General features: G+C 42.5%; 1 protein-coding gene across 1 annotated transcript in view; it reads right to left on the minus strand.

Moving 5' to 3' along the window:
- LOC308292012 (forkhead box protein J3-like) overlaps positions 1-20,311 on the minus strand; it is a gene marked incomplete at both ends in the record, with an annotated part of 76,051 nt that overhangs the window by 27,304 nt on the left and 28,436 nt on the right. The window contains 2 exons of the mRNA XM_080734205.1: positions 5,193-5,276; positions 14,334-14,408. Of these exons, the coding sequence (XP_080590331.1) occupies positions 5,193-5,276; positions 14,334-14,408 (159 nt within the window). The remainder of the gene's footprint in view (positions 1-5,192; positions 5,277-14,333; positions 14,409-20,311) is intronic.

Here is a 20,311-nt window from a genome sequence, read left to right on the forward strand (position 1 = left end):
TCGGGACAGGGATCTCCATATATGGGCATAAAAGGGACAAGGACGGAATTAATTTGTGTAAAGTGTGACTTCATATATGGATATCCAGGTGATGATAACCAGCAGTCTTGATTTGCAAATGAAATCTGTCTTGGCCATATGGAGCGTCCATATATGGACATTGCCAAATATGGGCTTAATATTGATGACATCAGGGATCTCTATACATGATTGTCAGAACAGGCTGTCTTGGTCATTGAGTCAACAATGTGATGTCACAACAGGTCAGCTATAGACATTGAGGTGTTACCCACTGACACACTGACTTACGGACAGGATCTGCTGGGTTTCATAGCAAACTGCGACCTACGGTCGCAATAAATAGAAACGTAAAATCGCAATAGGAATAGGACTAATAGGAACATTTTTAAAGGCTTTGAATACAAGAGTGCTTTGAATGATTACTTTAAACATGGCACTAATTTGTCTAGCCGGAGGCTCATCATATGCCCCTTAGCCACAGAGATCTGCATGGAGCCAGCTTCAGATTGTTCAAGTGCGTTTCATTTAAATTCCCAGACACACAGCTAGATAGAAGACGTCACATAATTGTCACTCAATAAGATGAATCAAGAATCACTTTTGCTCAATGTGTACTCAAAAGTTAGTTGTGTTGCAATCCTCACAAAGAGCCCAAAGTAGGGTTAACCGTGTGTGAGGATATGAGAGACTATTCAAAGGTCGATGTAAGGCAAAGGCAGGCAGGGGAAATAAAAAAGAAACAGAAAAATACATAAAAAATAAATAAATAATACAGAATGGCATTTTTTTCTCCTTCTCTGACTCATTTCAAGGTTCAAGACAGCTTGCCTGCCTACCCAAACTGCTTAGAGTAAGAGGATTGGTCGGCAACAATGCAATCTTTAATTTATGATAAACTCCCAGAGGAAGGGGATTCGTCCGTTTCCTCGTGGAGGCACGAAAGACGACAACGGAAAGGTGAAGAGAGGAGAGCTTGGGGACGGGGTAGGAGAAAAAACATTAGGGGTAGAAAATACCTGCAATGATGGACCGAATGACGCACGCACGCACGCACGCGCTCTGACATCCGATACTTTCATACAAACAGTCAAATACACACATACCTGTCCTGTACATGCACTTACTCACAGACATACAATGCATTCACACAGACAGTGAAATAAACACATAGCTGCTGCAGTGATTGCGCTAGGATTTTTAACTGCCGGTCACCGTGACCGGCATGATTAAAATTTACCGGACATCTGAAGAATATACCGGACATAATCATTTTAATGCATACATTACAAGCAGGTGCACAAACAGCCAATAGCAACAGTTAAAGTATTGGGCCTACTGCATAGTTGGGACTGAAAACGAATTGAATGAAAAAGTATAGGCTAAAAAGAAAAAAACGCTTCAATCTTGCATAAGGGAATTAATTATATTGGACTAATCGCGCTGTTCGCGCAGGCTGTCTGCATGTGGCACACGCACACTGCTTTCACAACAACGTCTTTCTGTTGCATCATGTTTCATGCCAACAATACCATGTCTTGACTTCAGAATAATGAAAAGGTTGATAGGATCATCTGGCCAGCAATTAATCCAATACTCACTGTCGAGTGGTGACAGTGCGTCCATGCGCATGAGAGTTGAAAAGGCTTTGTTCTTCCTACTGTCTCCACTCCATCTCCTCTCCTCATAACTTCAATCAAGTGTATAATGTTTGTTTATGGGTTGATTGCTGACCGTGCGTGCATTCTTTAATTCCCATGGCTTTACATGCTGTGCGTGCATCGCAAAACTGACACTGAAATGAGCGAGCGAGAGAGAGAAAGAGAGAGAGAACGGGGGAGCGCGCGGGCGAGCGAGCGAGAGAGAGAGAGAAAGAGCGAGAGAGAGAGAGAGAGAGAGAGAGAGAGAGAGAGAGAGAGAGAGAGAGAGAGAGAGAGAGAGAGAGGCAGGCAGCCTGCGCAGAGGAGCAGACAGCGATAATAATAAATGACCATTGGTTTTTCAATCGGTCAGGATGTCCGGGAGGAATTTTATTTTTCGGTCTTGGCCATAAAAAATCGGTCAAATCCGGCAATTCCCGGTCTAACGCAATCTCTGAGCTGCTGCTGTACATGCAAATACATACATGCGCAGACAGGCTCAAACACAAACACATGAGGTATGCTGTGTCTACGTAACTATTACAATGCATTTATCCAACAGGCATTTAGTCTTTCTTCCAACTTTATTTGTTTTCAGGAACACAGATCACATTGTCACCACAGAAAAAAAAAGAAAAAATGACTGTGACTGTGTTTAGCTTAAGTGTGACAACAAAAGGAAACCCAGTGGCGCGCAGTGGGAGCTATCCAGCCCACCTTTTTGTCTGACAATAACACTACCCTCTGCTATGATTCCAAGCACTTACAAAACCACTGCGTTTCTCCTGTGCCCATGTGACAGCCAGCAGTGTCTCTGCAAACAGTGGAAGTGAGGCGTAAGAAACGGGGTCGAAGGGCGCGTCCATGTAAGATGAGATGACAAGGCTCTGAATTAATTAATGTTTGTAATAAAAAAATAAAAGAATGGCTGGGGAAGAAAATATGTCTAATGGCAGCCCCCGGGCCTTGCATGGTAATTAACTGGAACGCAAGCCTAGAACACTCTCCTCCCTCCCTGCCCGATGTTGTCCATCTCTCTCTCTCTCTGTCTCTTGACTCTCTCTCTCTCTCTAGCTTTTTCTATCTATATCTGTCTCCTTCTCTTGCTTCTACCTCCATCCCTCACCTTTGCAGATTGTTACCCATTAAGACCTGGAATTATTTTATACTTTAGCTATTGAAAAATAGAAGATCTACAAGCTCGCAGTGCGGCACTTGATCAGCTATTTTAGAAGAATCATGAAAATCTGTGCAGGACTTGGAATAATTTTACCCGGTTCTATAAATGTCTTCAAAATCCTTTTAAGGTTTTGGAAAATTCCTGTTTCAATGTCAGTGGTGCTCAAACTTTTTAAAGTCAAGGACCCCCAAAATGATATGTATTTGGCCACGGACCCCCATCTCAATATATTTAGTTCCAGGGACCCCCCATGAAGCAAAATTTGAGTTACAAATATTCACTTTAAAAATGCTTCACTTTAAAAGTGCTGCACTGTGAGCTTGTATATCTCCTATTTTTCAATAGCTATTACTCCAGTGGGTTAACATGCATCTCCTCTCGTTTCTCTCAACTCTCTCTCTCTCTCTCTCCAATCCCATCTTTGTCTATCTCCTCTCGTCATCTACGTCTCTCTCACTTCTCCGGTACTGCTGTACCCTCTCTTTGTCTCTCTCCCTCTCTTGTTCCCGAGCACCCGTCTCTTTTCCTCCCTGCTGAGCACCTACGATTGTGCACTTGGACGTTTTGTGCCTGCTCGGTATCCCTGGAGATGGTAGAAGGCCAGGGGAAAGAGAGGTATAGGCAGAGAGAGAGAGAGAGAGATCGAGAGGGAATCATGCCGACCAACAAACAGAGATAGAGAGAAAAACAATGAGAGAGAAAACGCAGCCCCTGATGGATAGATACTATAAGAAATTGAGATGGACAAAGGTAGAAGCAGATACAGAAGGAAAGAAAGAAGGATTTAGTTCAGCTTAGCTCGGTTTATTGGACAAGTTACAAAACATACATGCCATGTATGTATCTCCAAACGAAAAGACCCAAAGTCAAAGATACGGTATACTGTATTACTATTGTGGTAAGAACCGCTAAGAACGCATCCTATCATTTCCCAATTGAAGGTGGTTTGGAAGAAGATTTATCGCATGTTCAAGATCAGTCCTAATTTAAGCCTCTCAGCAGGGGAGATATGAGCAAATCCCTGCAAATCCACCTTGGTTTAGAAGGACTGCATAGATAAAGGCATCCATACCCTCTTTGGCCTATATGAAGATAATGCTTTAAAATAATTAGAAATACTTGTTCAACATTATAATTTGTCTAGGAGATAGTTGCAAGCACATGTGGCTCCCCACAGACTCCCCGCCAAGGTACAGATCTGCTGAAGACATTTTTGACTGTCTTTGGGCTGGGATATGATATAACATAGATATAACTCTATGCTTCTTGACAACAGTGATAAGCAATAAGATGGTGTTTGCCCTTAAAGCAGTTTGGGAAAAAGATGTGGGTGTCACCATTGGGGAGTAGAAGTGGGGACATCATAGCAGGTATCCCCTAGCAGGTTTCCAGGGACATTCAATTCAAGATATTCCATCGTTTCTATTGGCTCTTTTGTTGGACGTTTCGGGTCTAAGAGGGTAATTTGATGCATGCTCTTTGGGCCTGGCCGAAAATCTGTGATTTCCGGAATCGAATACACAATCATATTATGGTCATTACCAGGGATGTGCAGAGAAAGGCAGGGGCTGAAATTTCAAAAAGGGACTTTTGTTAAAAATATTTAACAAATAGCAGTGCGATGCGTTGTGAGCTTGGAGGTCAGCTATTTTCTGTGCTTGATACCACACTGAACGCTAAGCATAATCAGGTCAATACTGGAGATGTGGCCTAATGGCATTGGAACGGCATGGAAAGAGGGCATTTGCATTTCTTTCACCATAGTGAAAACTGCATTCATGGTCTGGAGAGGGCACTTTTTACAAACAGATAAAAGTTGATATCTATGTTGTGCACGTGCCTGGTCATTACGGAGACTGAATTAGAATTTGATCCTGGTTCATACATTCTGGGAGATCCCTGTCCTCTTAACCATATTTCAAAACCAGTTTCAGACTATATATAAACTAGTGTTATGATCATACATTTCAGCATTTTGGATTGTATGTGATATTGTGGTTATTTGTACACTGCTGGCCAAGCCAGTTATATTTGAATGTACTTGTCTCTATCACTGCACTATGGTCCATAACTTGTGAAACTGTGAAAAAAAGGAAAAGAAAAAAAAACACACACACACACACACACACACACACACACACACACACACACACACACACACACACACACACACACACACACACACACACACACACACACACACACACACACACACACACACACACACACACACACACACACACACACAAATGGATGCCATGTGAATATGCCAATGCAGGTATTGAAGCAGGTCTCAAACTCAGGCGGTTGCAGTTATACGTGACATTAACAGGTTAGTAAAATGAAATGGCTACCCTCTCTCCAGAGCGTGGTCTCTTCTTTGGCCTGCTGGGTACTGGGTCCTCTTTGGGGTTGTTGTCTATGGCCCAGTAGGAACCCTGCAGAAGAAAGCAAAATAACACAAACTCTAACCATACTGAACACAGTCAAACCCAGAGTTCCTTTCATTTAGGAGTCCATAAAAATTAACCGTGAACCACCCATCAGAATGTGATGGCAGAATAGCATACAGTAAACTCCTCAGTGTTAATATCCAGGGTTCCCACACATCTTTACCAATTCATTTCCAAAACTTTTCCAAAACTTTCACAGAATATTTAACCCGATTTCCAGGACTATATAGCAATAATTCAGCTCAATAACGAGTCGCTTACTCCTATGTGAAATGCCCAAAGACAGGCAGTGTATGCCAGAGGTTCTCAACCTTTTCAGGCAGTGACCCCCGAAATAATCATATTTGAACTGGGGACCCCGGCACCCTGACGAGCACTAAGAGTTGAGGAATTTTGTATAACACGGTTTTATTGTGAAAATAGTCGATCTACGCGTTGAGAGGCGTTGTGAGCATGTAGATCTGCTATTTTCACAATGTCTGCCTCTAATATTTGACAATTTGGCCAATGTTGAATTTGTCATTTCAGAGTTATAAAAAAACAAAAAAACAAACAAAGACAATGCATAGCTATTTTTTCCAGGACCCTTGATCAATTCCAAAACTTTTCCAGTACTGGAAAAATATTTTTCTAATTTCAAAATATTTCCAGGAATTTCATGACCGTGGGAAACCTGTAATATACTCCAAGAGTGTAACAGCATGGCTTCATTCAGAATAGATGTTGGACTTTGTGTGGTTATAGTCTATGTCAGGGAGTTAATGTTAACACAGTTAAGTGGAGGTGGGGGCCGCATGTGGCCCCCGGGCCGCCAGTTGCCCACCCCTGGTCTATGTGGATACCAGTCGTCTTTAACATCCCTATGACGTATGACGTATTGGGCGAGGTTTCAGCCCGATTCGACTGCCATTAATGTCCTCTTATTTGGACTTCCACCTGGCTACCATCATCACACTGCTGAACAAGGCCTGATCACTGTCTGTCACCAGACTGGCCCGCCAACTGGAACACTTTCCTTGGAACGGACTGTTTCCCTCCCTTCATGTGGATCTGTTCCTCTGTGCACACTTGTCCCTGTGGACCTGTCATGTGGATTTTTACCTGCGAAGTTTCTAGCATGCTACCGGTATGTGGACCTGCCAAGGCATTGATATTTTTTTTTCCTTTCTTTTTTTATTTTTGCACCTCATGTCTAATCTCATGTACATACCTGCTGCTGCTATGTGGACCTGCCAATGTGTTACCACTTTTGCATATCTACATACAGTACTACTGTATCTTGATGGTTTTATGTGAGTATACACGATATAGATACATGTATCTTAGATTTATTCATGTAGTCTTTGACATTTTTTTTACTGTTTGATTTTTCTCCTTGCTCTCTCACTCACCACCCCCTCCCCTCCTTTTTCTTCTTCTCCCATTCTGAAAACGGCGCTCACGCAAAAACGAATTTCACCCACCCACTTCACACCTGTAAACCTGTCATGTGAGAATAAAGTAATATTCTTTCTTCTGGATAAAAGGGAGAGGAAGTGAGAGAGGGAGAGAGAAAGAGACCGGGGCAATATTGCAATAACCCTGCAGTGCCCCTGATCAGTACACTTTATATTAGAGTCGCTCCGTTCCACAAGCCTTTACTGTCATGAATGACTTCCAGATGCAATCCACCCTGCCAAAACACACCATGACTTCCTGTTTGCTACTGTGGTGGGCAGGATCAAAAGACTGATCAGTGAACAAAGGAGTGTAAAGGTTCACCGGCACCCAACTCATTTGTGTTTTAGGTACTGTAGGTCAGGGGTTAAAGTTCTCAGTCCTGGGGACTGATTTCAGTCTTGAGGATTCCATAGGGGTTATTTCTGAGATCAGTGCAGATCCGCAAAAAAATTATAATATTAATAATAATAAGGGGGAGGTGTAGCGATGGTGCGTTGTGAATGACAAAGTCGTCAAAACGATAGTCAAGTGATCTCCATTCTCCAAACTAAAAAGCAGTTTTAATTTCAAGATCTGCATATTTGAATTGGCCAGACTAGCAATAGAATACAACAGAACTTTAGAAGATACTTCTATAAAATGAAGTATTCAGGGAAACACCCCGAATATTGGTGTGCACTGCACGTGCCATGTTTCTAAAGTCACATATTGGGACATGGTCTGAAAATAAATTTCAGTCTTGGGATTTATTTTGGCTTTAACCCCTGACTGTAGGTTCTTCAGGGAAAACAAAGAGGAAGAAAGTGAGAATGCAATGCATGCATGAAGGAAAATACATTTTTATAGTCAAAGATTTTGACTGCCTGATATGGTATTGTTTTTTTGTAACCGTTTCTGTATAGTTTTGCAGTAGAGTTGAAGTGGTTGCTTGTTTTGCAATAAGAAGACTTCTAATCTCCCATCATCCTCTGGCCTGTGCCCATCAGAGACTGTGACACTTTTGCCAAGTAGTACATTTCTATGTGTTTACTGTAGCAACGCAACAGTCTATATATTTGGGAGGACGGACGCCAGAGTACAGTCCAAACCCAGGTTCTTTGTCCAAACACACAGTCCAAGTTAACTACAAGCATCAACAGTGTGCTGAAAAGATCCACTGTCCCAAACTAAAAGAGCAACACGGATGTCGGATAAACAGACCCCTTTTAGCAAACTCGGTCTCGTCGTAATACCTTTCCCATTTATAAACCACAGCCCAACCAATACGTTCAGCTAGGTTCCTACCACACTACTACAGCATGAATTGAATTCAGTCACGGAGGCTCCGTCAAGTTGCTCTCCTGTCCGGTTTGACGTGTATGTGTATCGTACTGTACAGTCCATAATACATTTATATCAGTACAATACAGAGAAAGCTTAATTATCTAAAGGTGTTACTCGCTGTCCTGATGAATCACTCTTGCCTCCATCTACTGTACCTCTGGGCTGACCAACGCCAATACACACAGCCTCTGTTCATTTAACTCTGGGACTGTATACAGTAAATGTAACCAAATGGACCCGTCTCTGCGTTACAAACAGATAAATGAACACTGAGTACTGTATGTGACTGTGCACCTGCTGCCTCAGTTAGAGCTGTATATGTAATCGAGGCAAAGGTTTGAAATAATATGTGATATTGATTTAAAGTCATAAGGCCCATCACTACTCTGTTGCATTACATTGAATCTAAAATCACTTGGTGGACAAGACTAACTGTATTCAAGAATGCTTGCCAAATGGTTAAACCTGTGAAAATTAACTTCTACACAGCCCTCTAATTATGTGACAATCATCACATAACTCCGCACATTTTAATCAGTGTATGAACATTGCAATTATAAAATTCATCAAAGTACCCTAATGATGCTAAGATGTGTACACAGCTCCCATTAACAGGAGTGTTCTCAATGTCACATTAAGGTCATTGGTGTGTGAGAGCTAATTTAGAACAATAAAATACTGAGTGATAAAATAAAATAAGACGAGATAGACATTATTAATCCCAGAGGGAAGCAACATTGGGTTAGAGCAGCAAGGAATAGAGGAATTTTAATGGAGACTTTTCTACTCCAAATGTGGTTGTTATGTCAATGTTGTGTCACTGTCGGTATGTCCAAAAACTTTACTTTTCAGGAAATGGAAAAGAAAAAATATATATATATATTTAATCACAAGCTCATGTTAATAATTTTCATTGGATAAATATGTGTAAGACCTTCAGGCAGACATAACCACTTCAAAACTGGCATCTCTATTTTGGGCATGTTTTGCATGGCGTGTCGACATGCAAAGGGCTGTTGTGAGTCTATAGATCTGCTATTTTCACCACTTTTGCGCAACACTGTCATATAACCTACAAGCTCACAATGCATTGCACCTCGACATGTTGTGAGCACACAGCAGAGTGAATCTAGAAATTGTTATTAATAACAATTCTGATCAAAATATCTACCAAAATGACCAATTCAGCAGCCATAGACATAGTCAGGCAGCTGTAGTGGCACTATTCCAGAGTTGAAACCTCTGTGGATTAGCAATTACCATTTCCATTTTTTGTATATTTTATTTTGGTTTTTAAAAAATTTTGACACACAAAAAAAACATAATTTTCCATCTCTATCCTATTCCTATGTCTGTCCATTAACCACTTAAACATTAACCATCTGTATTATGGGGAAGACGCTCACAGTTGCAAAGCACTGTGTGCTTGCCGATCGCTTCATCGATTGGATCGAGAACAAAAACAGAAAAGTCACGAACCCTGAGGGACTCCCCACAACAATGCGTGGGGTTTGTGGATTAGCATTTTCCATCTCCGTCCTACAGTACAGTACAGTATGTCTGTCCATTAATGTCCCATTCAGTGTGTTGACTCTGTGACCCCCCCTTAATTTTCCTCCAACAGGAGAAATGGATGGATGCCACAGCCCACAACACAAATCTAAACATAAATCTCTGCGTCCGTTTTTTTTTGTTCCTCAAACCAATTCTGTAACCAATCAATTTTCTCTTGGTTTATTATTTTTTTTTCTTTTTTTCTTTTTTACATTTCCCTTTTCCCCCAAGCCATGAAATCCAGTGGAAACCCTTTGATACGCCACGCTGAAACACTGCAGACTGCAAAACATATCGTCGTTGTAGTGTGGAAACCTTGAATGTCCAAAACCGTTTGTTTTATATTATCATTTTAAAAATGATTTAAACTAGTGAAAACAGCCTTGTATGATGAAGCAGGGCTTTGCTTTGCGAAAAAATGTACACATTTGAAACTTAGATACAAGGTTTCTGCCCGACAGTGACGATATCCTCATTGTCGGGCAGAAACCTCGTATCTCCATATTTCCATTTTGTTTGTTGTGTTTTCCAGTAAGTTAATGCCCTACTACATCATACAAAAGTGTCGCACAAAAGCAGAGATGGTAGCAGATCTAAAAAAAAAACATGTCGCGATGTGATGCATTGTGAGCTTGTAGATCTGCTAATTTCAAAATCTTCAAATGTTTTTAGAATAATTATAACAAAAGAACGGTTTTGGACATAGCAAGTTTCTGCCCGACAGAAACGATAAGAGGAGAGCTGAAGAAATCCATTTCTTTTAGCTCGCTCATTTCTTTCAGCTCACTTTTCCCCCCTCTTTCTTGTCTGCTCATCCTCCCTCTCGCTCCAAAGAGGGTCTGAGCGGGATTGAACTCGATGTGCATCACAATCAGTGGTGGAGGAAGAACATAAAAAGTACTTTGATCTCTGTTTTTATACTTAAGTTAAAGTAGCAATAGTACAGTAAAAAGTAGAAATACTCCTACTACCTACGTTCGAAAATGTCTAAGATGTAGTGGTGTATTAGTATAAATTAACGCAAATACTTCAAATTCTCAATTAAAGTAAAAGTACAGCATGATTGTGCTCTACTTATATACTGTAGTTGCGACCGTAGGTCGCATTTACTATCAAACCCTGCACAAAGTGTCAGTCCGTCAGTCTGTCTGTCACACCTCAAAGTGTAAGTCCGTCAGTCTGTCTGTCACACCTCACACGTCACACTCTTGCCCTGCTCATATCTCCGCAACCGTTGCCCCGATCCATGCCAAATTTTGCACACACACTCCTTACCTGCCAAACTACAACCTCCAAGGACCCCCGGAGCTCCAGGGACCCCCAGGTCCCTGGGGGACCCCCAGATGTAAAAAATGACGAAATGTGCTAAACTGACCAAATGACCACCCCAACGGGGCTGCTCACGGGGAATTCCCGGGGACCACCGACTCCTGGTGCTCCAGAACGGATGCAAAAGTGGTGGCGCCCCCAGTGGAGGACCCCCTACACTGCAGCTCACATAAAATGCCGTAACTCCGGCTAGGAGCGACCGGGACAGCCGGGGCCGCTACCTATTCGTCCGCCTTGCCGGCGCGGAGACCCCACCCCTCATTTCTCACATGGCCCTCTTCTAGCGCCACCATGAGGCCGATTCTTGCAAAACACATTTTTGGACACTGCTCCTACAATTTTTGCCCTAAAATCACGCAAATCGGTACACAGTATGTCTACACTCATCCCCTCAACATGAATCTCTCCCATATAGCGCCACCTCCAGGCCGATTTTTCAAAACACATTTTTGGACACTGCTCCTACAGATTTTGCCCTAAAATCACGAAAATCACTACACAGTATGTCTACACTCATGTCATCAACATGGATCAGGAAGATTTTGGCAAAACACATTTTTGCCCTATTTGTGGAGATAAGTGACCTACGGTCGCTTATCTCCCGATTAGGGAGTCTTACTGGTAAATATAGTGTACTTAGTTACCTTCTACCACTACTGCCAACAGTCCCAATTCTCGTGGGACTATTCTCCCTATTTTTAACCCTTTTCCCCCGCTGTGCTCCCGACTGGCATTTCTCCCGTTAATCTCCACGATTTCATGCGTAAAGCATGCGCAAACAACCCTGCCTGACGTGCGTCACTTGTCACCGCGCTCGCTCAAACCCGCTGTGCTCGGTCTGGTGCTGAAAAGTGAAAATGGATGGAACAGTTCCCAAGGAGAAACACCTCGAAATGTCAGCCCTTTAAACACATCCACTGTGTTCTTACTGCTAGCTTTGTCTACGAAGTCACGCACAAGAACTCTGGTACTATCTCACATTGTTGTTTTTACTTGATGTGTGTGTGTGTGTGTGTGTGTGTGTGTGTGTGTGTGTGTGTGTGTGTGTGTGTGTGTTGTGTGTGTGTATGTGTGTGTGTGTGCCTGTGTGTGTGTGTGTGTGCCTGTGTGTGTGTGTGTGTGTGTGTGTGTGTGTGTGTGTGCGCGCATGTGGGGGGGGGGGGGGGGGTGAGTACATTTTTGATGTTGACTTTTCATCACTTTTTCGTACAGTTTGTATTTTTATTCATCTTTTTGTATTGTGAGTTATGAATTACTTCATCATTTATTCATCATTTATTTTAGTTACAAAACCTTTATTCTATTCTATTCATCTGTAGTGTTGGGTTATATAGGGCAGGGCGTTGAGTTCGTTGGCAGGTATGACTGGGCTTTTGCACTCCTTTGCCTTTCTCTCCATTCTCCCTCGTCTCCCCCTGCCTTTAAAACCCTCCTCCTCCCTCACCCCCCTCTGAGGGAGGAGAGTGTACTGCACGCTGCCAATTAATGTTTGCAGCATGCATGATTTAGCTACTCCCATCCCTCCACGGCTCACAACAGAACACACGTACATTTGCGCACCTCCCCCTCCCTCCTCCCCCCGTGCCAAGGTATTGATTGGTTCGATCTGAAGTGTGAGTTAAGGTGCTGGTCAGGTCCAAGATAGGCTAAACGGGGGGAGCCGCTCTCTTTTTTTTGTCTTTGTGGACAACGGGCCTCCACTTGAGCTCAAGGATTCTGTTTGAATTATTTAGGCTTGCTTCCCTCTTAATTCATTTTTCAATGGCTACAAAATCCCCACAGCAGAGAGTATACTAAGCCCCCACCAAACCCACCCCTGAAAACAGGGAGAAAGTGAGCTCTGACTGAGCACTTGCTGAAAAGTTTTTGGAGGCTGCGGTTTTGCTAAAATGGCGGATAGCTTTCTACATAAACCCCCGTGGTGAGCTAAAACGCAGACGTCTTAGCTTTTATTAAAAAATCTTGTAAGGACAAGCTCCAGTGATCAACTGTAATTATACACTTTCCCCCCATTTGAGCAATTCCTTCGATTCAGCACAAACAAGGACTTGACAAATCGCTGTTATCAAATTGACTCTGCGGTGAAATAGCAGCCGTAGCATCTCTGCTTTTCCAACGACACACCATGCCGTTGATGCAACTAACTTATCTAAAGCCTCTTCTACCTGTGTTAGAGAGATAGAGATGGGGGAGAGATAGAGGAGAGAGAGAGAGGAGAGAGGGAGAGAGAGAGAGGGGGAGAGCAGGGGCGTCAATTGGGTATGGCAGGGGTATGCAGCTGCCATACCCTGGGTGGGGGTGAGGGGGGAAATAAAAGTTACTTTTAAATATAGATCCATGAATGTCTCTTTGTGCTGGTTATTATGTTGTTAAATTACAGTAAAATAACTACAAATGAAAGAAAATGGTTTATTCCCAGGTTCCGCAGGTCAGCTGCACAGGTGCAATGCATTATTGTTAATTGTGGCACGTTTACTAACATGCCACTTGAACAACCGTTCCAGGCTGCCATATCCAGCCCAAGAAACCGTAGAAACCTGTGTAAAAAACTGACAAAACTCGTTTTTTTCAGACATTGTGAAAATAGCCGATCTACATGCTCACAACGCCTCGCAACGCGAGGCGTTGTGAGCATGTAGATCTGCTATTTTCACAATTGAACCGTGTTATACAAAATGGAATGCCTCTTTTCCATGAGGACTCCCATCTTTGCCATACCCTAGCTTTTGCTGAACTGACGCCACTGGGGGAGAGAGACAGAGAGAGGACATGAGAAGGTGACGGAACGAGAGCGGAGGCCTAATAAAGCATAACAGATGCGTGAATGGCCAGGCGTCTGAGGCAGTGTACCTACAAATACTTATTATTCATTACTCCCTGTACCACATTATTACTTGGCAGAATCAATATTGGAAGAACAGCCGAAAACAGCGAAGCCTGCATTAAGCTTAATTTATACTCCATTGCACGACGGCGTCGCTTTGCGATGCCGCCGTTAGTTTAAAAAAAATGCCGTCCTTTTCAGCAAGAGACACCGTCGTACTATGGAGTTATAAATTAGGCTTTAGGCATTCACCGCAGCCACCTATGGAGCTAGAAATTGCTTTTAAGTGCAGACCGTGGACGTGTGTGCGGATGTGTCGTGTGTGTGTGTGTCTGTTACAGAGAGAGAGTGAGAGAGAGAGAGAGAGAGCAATAGAGAGAGAGTCAGTCGAAAGGCCAGAAGTAAGAAAAACGTGTGTGCGCAATACGAAGGCAGCTGAATGGGAAAAGCAAACGCCATTGCCTTCACTTTGTTTGCTTGTTATAGGCTTCACTTTGTTTCCCCATTATGTAACGCACGCTAATTCAAGGTGATCCTTTCTAGCCGCATTATACTGTTCAGGAAATACTTACTTTCCCAGGGTCGTCTTTAGAGCGAGGCACTTTGAGAAAACACTTGTTCAAGGACAGATTGTGTCGTATGGAATTCTGCAAGGAGAGACAGAGAGACAGGGAGAGAGACAGACAGACACACAGACAGACAGACAGACAGAGACACACAGATAGACCGACAGACAGAGAGACAGACAGAGAGAAGCGTGGGGAAAAAGTTTAAAAAAGACCCACCATTCTATTGAGGCATGCAACAAATCCATAGTTTCTGCTATAATGAGGAAAACTGACTTCTTCTCAATACACCTCCACAATCATAACATCTCTTTCATGTGTGTGTGTGTGTGTGTGTGTGTGCACAGGCGTGTGCTGTGCGCGCGTGTGTGTGTGTGTGTGTGTGCGTGCGCGCGACTGTGCGTGCATGTGGCACGTGTCTGCATGTGCATATACACTACAGCATGTGTAAGAGTGAGTTTGTATGTGTGTGTGTGTGTGTGTGTGTGGGTGTACTGTGTGTACTGTATGCCTGTCCATGCATGGTGAGTGTGAATGCGCGCGCACACACACACACACACACACACACACACACACACACACACACACACACACACACACACACACACACACACACACACACACACACACACACACACACACACACACACACACACGTGTACCTGAGAGAGAGAGAGAGAGGGAGTGGAAGAAGGAAGCCCAGAACACTGGGCCAACCTGATGTGAACCTGTTCTCCCTCCAGGCTCTCTCCTCTCAACTCATCTGCTGCTGCTAATTAATACCACTGGGGAGGAGGAGGAGGAGGAGAGGAACAGCAAGGATTCTCTCCTCTTCTTTCTCCCCACGTTCCTGCTACCAATGAAAGGCTAACTGGGTTCTAGAGCTCGACCGATGCAAGGTTCTTGGAGAGTTCTACACCACATACTACTGATGTTTTTTTAGTTTTTTTCTTTGTTTTTGGGGGGGGGGGCTTTAAGCCTTAATTGATAGGACAGTAGACTGACAGGAAATGGGGGGAGAGACGGGGAGTGACATGCGGCAAAGGTCGTCCAGATCGGGAATCGAACCGCCGCCGCCAGGCATCCATGCCTGTGTGGCAATGCCTAAGTGGTATGCGCACGGACCAGTAGGCCAGCGGGCGCCCCACTACTGATGTTTTGACCCGTATTTTGTCAAAAAGTGCAGAATCAATTCTAATCTATATATATATATATATATATATATATATATATATATATATATATATATATATATATATATATATATATATATATATATATATATATATATATATATATATATATATATATATAGCCTAAGTTCACAACGCGTCCCGTGATGCATAGTTAGCTTGTACAGATGTGCCATTTCAAACATACACCCATAGCTTGTAGATCAGCTATCTTCGCTATGTTTATGACCTTCTCCTAGTTTAAATCTACTTATGAAGGTGGATTCTGCTTTTCAATGGGAATGGAGAGGTTTCTTGCCATTTGCGAGTTTCTGCAAAAATACGCTCCATTCTCCATAAAAATTAGAAAGGCAAAACAGGGAAATGTTGTTGCTATGGCTTTTCCCCTTGCTGGAGCAGTAATGTAAGTCAGTATATATATTTTTCATGCCAATTAAAGACCCCCAAATTAATACTGTATATATTTGGCCGTTTTGTGCCAGGGACCCCCCAGAGTGTTAATAAATGTAAAATTATTCAGCATTTTTAAACACACACACACAAAAAAAGAAATGATGATTTTCAAATAAAGTTCAAAAATAGCAGATGTACAAGCTCGCAAGTGAAATGCCGTGAGCTTGTATATCTGCCATTTTTGAATAGCCAACATATAAATGGATGAAGTGGTTAAAATCATTGTGATTCTACTACTTTTAATGTGCATTAACTACCCTCAAGGCCCTCTGAGAACTAATGGTGTAAGTAGCATGTATTCCAATGTTCACAAAGACCAACAAAAAAAACCATTTCCTATTACTTTTGTTGGTAAGTGAGCATGTTATTTGTGGGATAATCTACTAAACGCTGTGCGATTATTGAACAATAACACATTATGTGGAAGAAAGTATTCCTCTGCTATCTTCGTGTCTGGGTATAATTATAGCCTCTGCATCATGCATTATTTTTCAACCACCACATGGATTGTCATTGATTATCGCTTACATATTATGGTAGTAATGTCATTATTATTAATAATCCTTTATAAGATTCACTAGCCTAGGCTACAACCACAATCAGTGAAACCATCCTCACTACTTGTGTACTTGTGACATATCTGCACAACTACGTGTGCTTCATGTGTAGACCCTATTATGACCCTTTTCAGCCTCGCTATTAGGATCAAATCTCTTTCTGTTTGATTGATTGATTGAAGACTTTATTAGAAGTTTGCATAGGAAAAGGTACAGTTTCATGACGGTACAGTTCACTGGTACAAGGTCAGCTATAAGGAGATCCTAGAAAAGCACTTGGCTTATTTCCACAGGAAACCATTGAAGTATCTCATATAACATTGAATGACAGACGGATAGAACACAGTACTATGTCCTAGATATAGTCAGGGAAAAAAAGGAAAATAAAAAAACAGTGAAAAAAATATATATACAGTAGGAAAATACAAAGAAGGGTCAGGGGAGGGTAAGGTTGGGCTAGGTTTGCTTTTACCAATTGCGAACGGCTGCCGTGTGTAAGTGGTTTTTCAGGGCGATTTTAAAGGATGCTAGGGATCCACACTCCTTTAAGGCCTTCGGTAAGTCGGTAAGGCGTTCCACATTTTGGTGGTATAGCAGAAGAACGAGTTTGACCCTTTAACTGACTTGACTCTGGGTTGAACGTGATCTGTGGCTGTATTAGGGCTGCTAACAATTGATTATTTTCTATCGACTACTTTTCAGATTAATTGAATGATCTTGAAGCGAAATGACTAAATCTCTGTCTGACTCTCTGGCTATTTTATACTTTGTCGTACAGAATAGCCCAATGCGATATTTTGTGAGCTTGAATATCTGCTATTTTTGAGAATGAATTATTTCATGAAGATTACATTGATTAGTTTGATTAACTGTTGCACTCCTTCTCTACATTTTTACTTGATTCAACAACATTGGTCATGTGAATTTTAATGTTGTTCTCCGTTATGTACCGTAGCTACCTGTAGCTACTGTAATCTTCTGTAGTTTCTTCAGGAAAGGCTCACACACACACGCACACGCACACACACACACACACACACACACACACACACACACACACACACACACACACACACACACACACACAATCATACCCACCCACCCGCAGCTCGCTAAGTCTTTCATACTGTAAATGAGACAGTGTCTTTGTCTTGCAAGTGACTTCATCATCCTATAATGGACAGCTGGACACAGAGAAAGACAACGGCGGCTTTTTATTCCACAGCTGGCTCTAATATGGACAGGCATGTACATGTATGAGGATGAGTGTTACTGAATACTTGTTTGTTGACTCTAAGTGTGTCACCATGTGCATGCACGCATGTCTGTCTGAGTGTCAGTGTTCATACATGTACATCTCTGTCTGTAAATCCTCCTATATAATTCTCCAAATGTCACGATCTCCCTTCTGCATTTTCCTCCTCACTGGCTTCAGCAGTTGATCCCAACTTGCACACTGCATTGCCCATTAGCATTACTCAGACCGTGAGAATGCCTAATTTTCATTTCGCCCAAATTCTGCTGTTTAATAGCTTTTAGTTTTTTCATTATTACGACTGCAGTTTTCGCCGTTAATACACAGTGTGCGTATGCGGCCACATACGCACAACGGGTGCATGCAACATGGCGTGTGAGTGGGCAATGATCATTATCATATGCAGATATTGAGGAATGAACATTTTCACTTCTCCCACATTCAAGCTGTTTATTAGCGTTTTTTCCAACATCTGATTAATTACGAGCAGAGTATCCAGCGTTACGTTGCCAGCAATGCGGCGACAGGTCGCTTCGCGTGCATGTGTGTTTGTGTGTGTGTGTGTGTGTGTTCCCTGTGGGTCCACGACGCGGCGGCAGGACGCACGTGCGCGCGAAACAGTTGAGCTACAGTACCAAGAACAAAGTTACTTTCCAGCCCGGCGTGTGCACAGTGCATAACGCAAACTCTGCACTTTGGGTAAGAACTAGTGTGTATACGGTTCTCTGTTTAGGTCTGTGACTGTGTGTGACTGTGTGTGTGTGTGTGTGTGTGTGTGTGTGTGTGTGTGTGTGTGTGTGTGTGTGTGTGTGTGTGTGTGTGTGTGTGTGTGTGTGTGTGTGCGTAAGCTTGTATTACTATACCTGTCAGACCAAATGTCTAACAGGATTGGTAAAGCTTCACGTGACATCACAATATGTAGGCAACCACACTTCGCAGTCACTACCAAAACCTCCACCAGCTGTCCGTCAGTCCGTCTGTCCGTCACGTCACGCCACACTTTTGGCCCTACTCTTATCTCCGCCACAGTTGCCCCTATCCATGCCAAACTTTGCACACACACTCCTTGGCTGGCAAGCCACAACCTCCGCCACAACCTCCGCCCCTGATTTCTCACATGCCCCTCTTCTATTTTTAACCATGAAATAAAAACCTTTCTTGTGATGACCATGACAGTGATCCTTACAATGTCTATACTGTATTCAAATTGGGCACAAAACGGAGCATGCCCATATATGGGTCTATTGTCCAATCCGAAAAAAAGTCCATTGAACTTTTGGGGGTTTTGGGGTTAATGGACTTTTTGGGGGGTTTTGGGGTTACAGAAAAGGTTACAGAAAAAGTACATTGAACTCAATGGACCTTTTGGGGGTTTTGGAGTTACTCGAGATGAAATAATAAAGCTGGACAAGAATTATAGTCTGGTTGCCCCTATAGAGAGATAGATACCTTTGTTATCCCACGGGGGGAAATCAGTTGCCCAGATGCAGCACAGCAGTTAAGGTTAAGTTACAAAGAAGTAAGAAAAAGAAAAAGAGTACTGTTTTGTACAAAAAAAAGCAAGGCACAATAAAAAGAAGAATATAAACATAAAGTGACTAAAAGCTGTCACAAAATAAAAAAAAATTAAATATGAATATATACAGTGTCCAAGAAACATTCAACGCTCATAAGTGTCCCGCAACCACACTAATTAGGAAAAGATTCAGGTTGGGGTTAAGATTGGGATTAGGCATTCAAAGGTTTAGGTGTTAAGATTGTATTTATGCCTAAACTAATACTTTAGCTTACGGCTAAAAATTCCCCCCAAAAACTAACGATGGCTTTCTTAACTCTTTTACTGCCACAGAATTGAACAAAAAGCTCCATCCACTGCCAGCTAAATTGAGAATTGTCGCTCATCTTTGAAGGCCTACTGGAGAAATTTGGTTTCGACTATAAAGACAACAATTATATGGCAACGTAGAATAGAATGTCTACTTTGCAACAGAAAAAGATTTCGAGCTTTTATCTTGTTCTGTTCATTAGCTAGAAGCTGCAGAATGTGGCCTAAAAACAGCTCTTTGAGAACATAAAGCTGAGAAAAATGCATTTTTGTGAAGAATACATTTTCAGGCAGAAATCTCTCTTTAGCCTTTTATTGTTGGCTTCAGTAACATCACACCTATGATCAGTGGTTGTTTACAAACAAATTCAAAAAAATAAAAACAAGAAAAAGTGTCTTTTTACACACTTTTAGTGTGTAAGAGAAGTAAGAGCAGTAGTAAGAGCAGTGCAGAACATTGACACAGTGACATGAGCTTCAGCCTGAATCCTGCTTCAGCTTTCAGGGTTCTCTTTATCTCACTGTGACACTACATGTCTACAGAGTGTATATGTGTGTGTGCGTGCGTGCGTGCGTGCGTGCGTGCGTGTGTGTCATTCAGCCTGCACAGGGCCTGGGGCTCCATTCTGTTTCACTCCAGCCAGGCTCCTCCGGAAGGGCTCCACCGGGTCTGCTGAACTCGTACACGAGCCCATGGTCGA

The sequence above is a fragment of the Nannobrachium achirus genome (assembly GCF_963921795.1).
Source record: "Nannobrachium achirus genome assembly, chromosome: 9".
Taxonomy (NCBI): Eukaryota; Metazoa; Chordata; class Actinopteri; order Myctophiformes; family Myctophidae; genus Nannobrachium; species Nannobrachium achirus.